Source organism: Mandrillus leucophaeus, unplaced genomic scaffold, assembly GCF_000951045.1.
Source record: "Mandrillus leucophaeus isolate KB7577 unplaced genomic scaffold, Mleu.le_1.0 Scaffold585, whole genome shotgun sequence".
Taxonomy (NCBI): Eukaryota; Metazoa; Chordata; class Mammalia; order Primates; family Cercopithecidae; genus Mandrillus; species Mandrillus leucophaeus.
In genome coordinates, this window is record NW_012106308.1 from 103,607 (window position 1) to 106,257 (window position 2,651).

At 55.1% G+C, this 2,651-nt stretch overlaps 1 protein-coding gene across 1 annotated transcript in view; it reads left to right on the forward strand.

The window, feature by feature from the left end:
• Positions 1–2,651, forward strand: part of CACNG4 (calcium channel, voltage-dependent, gamma subunit 4) — a 15,945-nt gene that overhangs the window by 7,773 nt on the left and 5,521 nt on the right. Inside the window, exon 3 of the mRNA XM_011999171.1 lies at positions 1,330–1,470. Coding sequence (XP_011854561.1) covers positions 1,330–1,470 — 141 coding nt within the window. The remainder of the gene's footprint in view (positions 1–1,329; positions 1,471–2,651) is intronic.

Consider the following 2,651-nt stretch of genomic DNA (forward strand, 5'->3'; position numbering starts at 1 on the left):
TCTCTTCTAAGGTTCTGTAAGGATGCTCGTCTTTGGATCTAGGGCCCACTGGATTCATCCCGGATGATCTCAGCTTGAGATTCTTAACTGAGTCCACATCTGCAAGACCTCTTTTTTTTTTTTTTTTGACAGAATCTCGCTCTTGTCACCCAGGCTGGAGTGCAATGGTGCAATCTCAGCTCACTGCAATCTCCACCTCCTGGGTTCGAGTGATTCTCCTGCCTCAGCCTCCCAAGTAGCTGGGATTACAGGCACCCACCACCATGCCCGGCTAATTTCTTTGTATTGTTAGTAGAGACGGGGTTTCACCATGTTGCCCAGGTCTCTAACTCCTGACCTCAGGTGATCCGCCTGCTTTGGCCTCCCAAAGTGCTGGGATTACAGGCATGAGCCACTGCGCCCTGCCAAGACCCTTTTTCTAAATAAGATCAATTTACAGGTCCTAAGGGTTAGGACACAGGTATATTCCAGGGAGGCTGCAATCCAACTCCCTACAGGTAGATGTTACTATTCCCAAGTTATAAAAGGGGACTGAGGTGGCCACCAAAGTCAGCTGTCCCCACTCAGCTAGTCAGTGGCAGGGCTACAAATGTGGTTCTGTGGACACTGTGGGTCACAAGCATCCCTCTCGGCCCAGTCACACCTCCCCTGTGACTTCAGGCCAGTCGTGAGGTCCCACATCCTTGTCTGTCACCTGGGGGATGATGATGATGATGATGATGAAGGTATAGAATGGTCAGGCCCAGCGCGATGCACGTTACATGTAGAAAACCAAGTGTAGGACACCGGTACTGTGAGGAACCTCATTCCACAGACGGGAAGCTGAGTTTTGTAGAGTGAAAGTGACTTGGCCAAGCCTGCACAGCCGGCATGTCACAGACCCAATGCCAATGCCTGTGCTCTCAGCCACTGACCAGGGCCACCCTTTGTGGACACTGCTTCCCAGCCTTCCAGGGGCTTCATGGAGACTGCGTTGATGCAAGGGCTGAGGGGGTTGTGCAGTGTCGCAGAAATGTGATGCAGTTTGTTGCTTTCATGGCTGTTACTATGGTCTCCCTGGTGCCCACTCCCAGGGAGAGACTAAGCGAGAGGTAGGCAGATGTGACTCCAGGGTGAAGAGCAGGCCTGGAGCCCCCACTTGCATCTGATCCAACAGCCCTGAGCTTACCTAGGCCCTGGCCCACCTCGAGTCTCCAGGTCCTGATGGGAATCTCAAATCCTGGGGAAGGGCCTGGAGCTGCAAGGTTCCTGGGAGACATACACAGCCATGCCTGGGAGGGCAGCTGATCTCACTGCCTTCTGCTTTGTGCCCCCCACCTCCCTGGCCAGGCATCGTGCGAGCCTCCAGCGTCTTCCCCATCCTCAGCACCATCCTGCTTCTGCTGGGTGGCCTGTGCATCGGCGCCGGCAGGATCTACAGCCGCAAGAACAACATCGTCCTCAGCGCCGGCATCCTCTTCGTGGCTGCAGGTGAGCCGCCTGCCCGGGCTGGCGCTGGGCTGGGAGCTGGGGACACAGGACTGCCTGTTTCACACTGCAGGGAGTGTGCATCCTGCGGGGGGGAATGCGGACATAACATCGCTGCATGCAACTGACTTGTAACGATCCGGTGTTTAGGACGGGGTGGATGGAGAATGGGGAGCACCTGCCGAACAGGGCTTCCTTGTGGGGTGACAGAAATGTTTTGGGTGCTTGCACAACATTCTGAATGCGCCAAATGCCACTGGATTGTGCCCTTCCAAAGGGTTACTTTTATCTTGCATGAATTTCACTTCAACCAAAAAATAAATCCAGGTGTGCAAAGTGGTGCGTGGGGTTCAGCTGGCAGTTTTACAAGCCTGTAACTGGAGCCTGCCTGGGTTAGGCGGTCAGGGAGGTGCCCAGGGGAATCATGCCAAAACTCGAAGGAGTTGGCCAGGTAAAGACAGGGTGAGGGCCCAGAATGGGCATGAGTGGCCGTCTTGCAGAGGAAGCAGAAGTCTGAGAGTGAGCAGGCGGCCCCCGCCCATCCCGACTGCCCCAACCCTCCTGGCTACAAGAAGGCAGCAGCACCTCAGAGCCATGCCCGATGTCCCCGGAAAGTGCCACTGGGGAAAAGCCACAGAGCTGTGGGTGACAGTGACATGCCACCTTGGCTGAGGATGGGCAGGTCTGTGATCCCACACACGCGGGCCTCTCAGAGCATCCTTGTCCTGTCCTGCATTCCCTCGCCCTTTGTCCTGGAGTGGGTAGATGACTTCTGTTCACATCCTGGGACCCGGGGCCACTGCAGTAGAGGGGCTGGCTCCAGCTCTGCAGCCGCCGCTGGGGAGCCGAGGTGCCAGGCCCCAGTTCTACACCACTCCAGCATCTGTTTCCTTCCAGTGCAATAAATAGACGTGTGTGTGGAGTGCGTGTGTCAGGAGTGTGGTGTGTGTATGTGTTTGAGAGCTGTGATTGTGTGTGTGGTATATGTGTGTGTTTGAGGAGCGTAGTGTGTTTGAGGACTGTGGTGTGTTTGTGTGAAGAGTGTAGGATGTGTGTGTATATCTGAGGACTGTGGTGTGTTTGAGGAGTGTGGTGTGTTTGTGTGTGTGAAGAGTGTGGCGTGTTTGTGTGTGTGAGGAACATGATGTGTTTGAGGACTGTGGTGTGTTTGTGTGTGTGAAGAG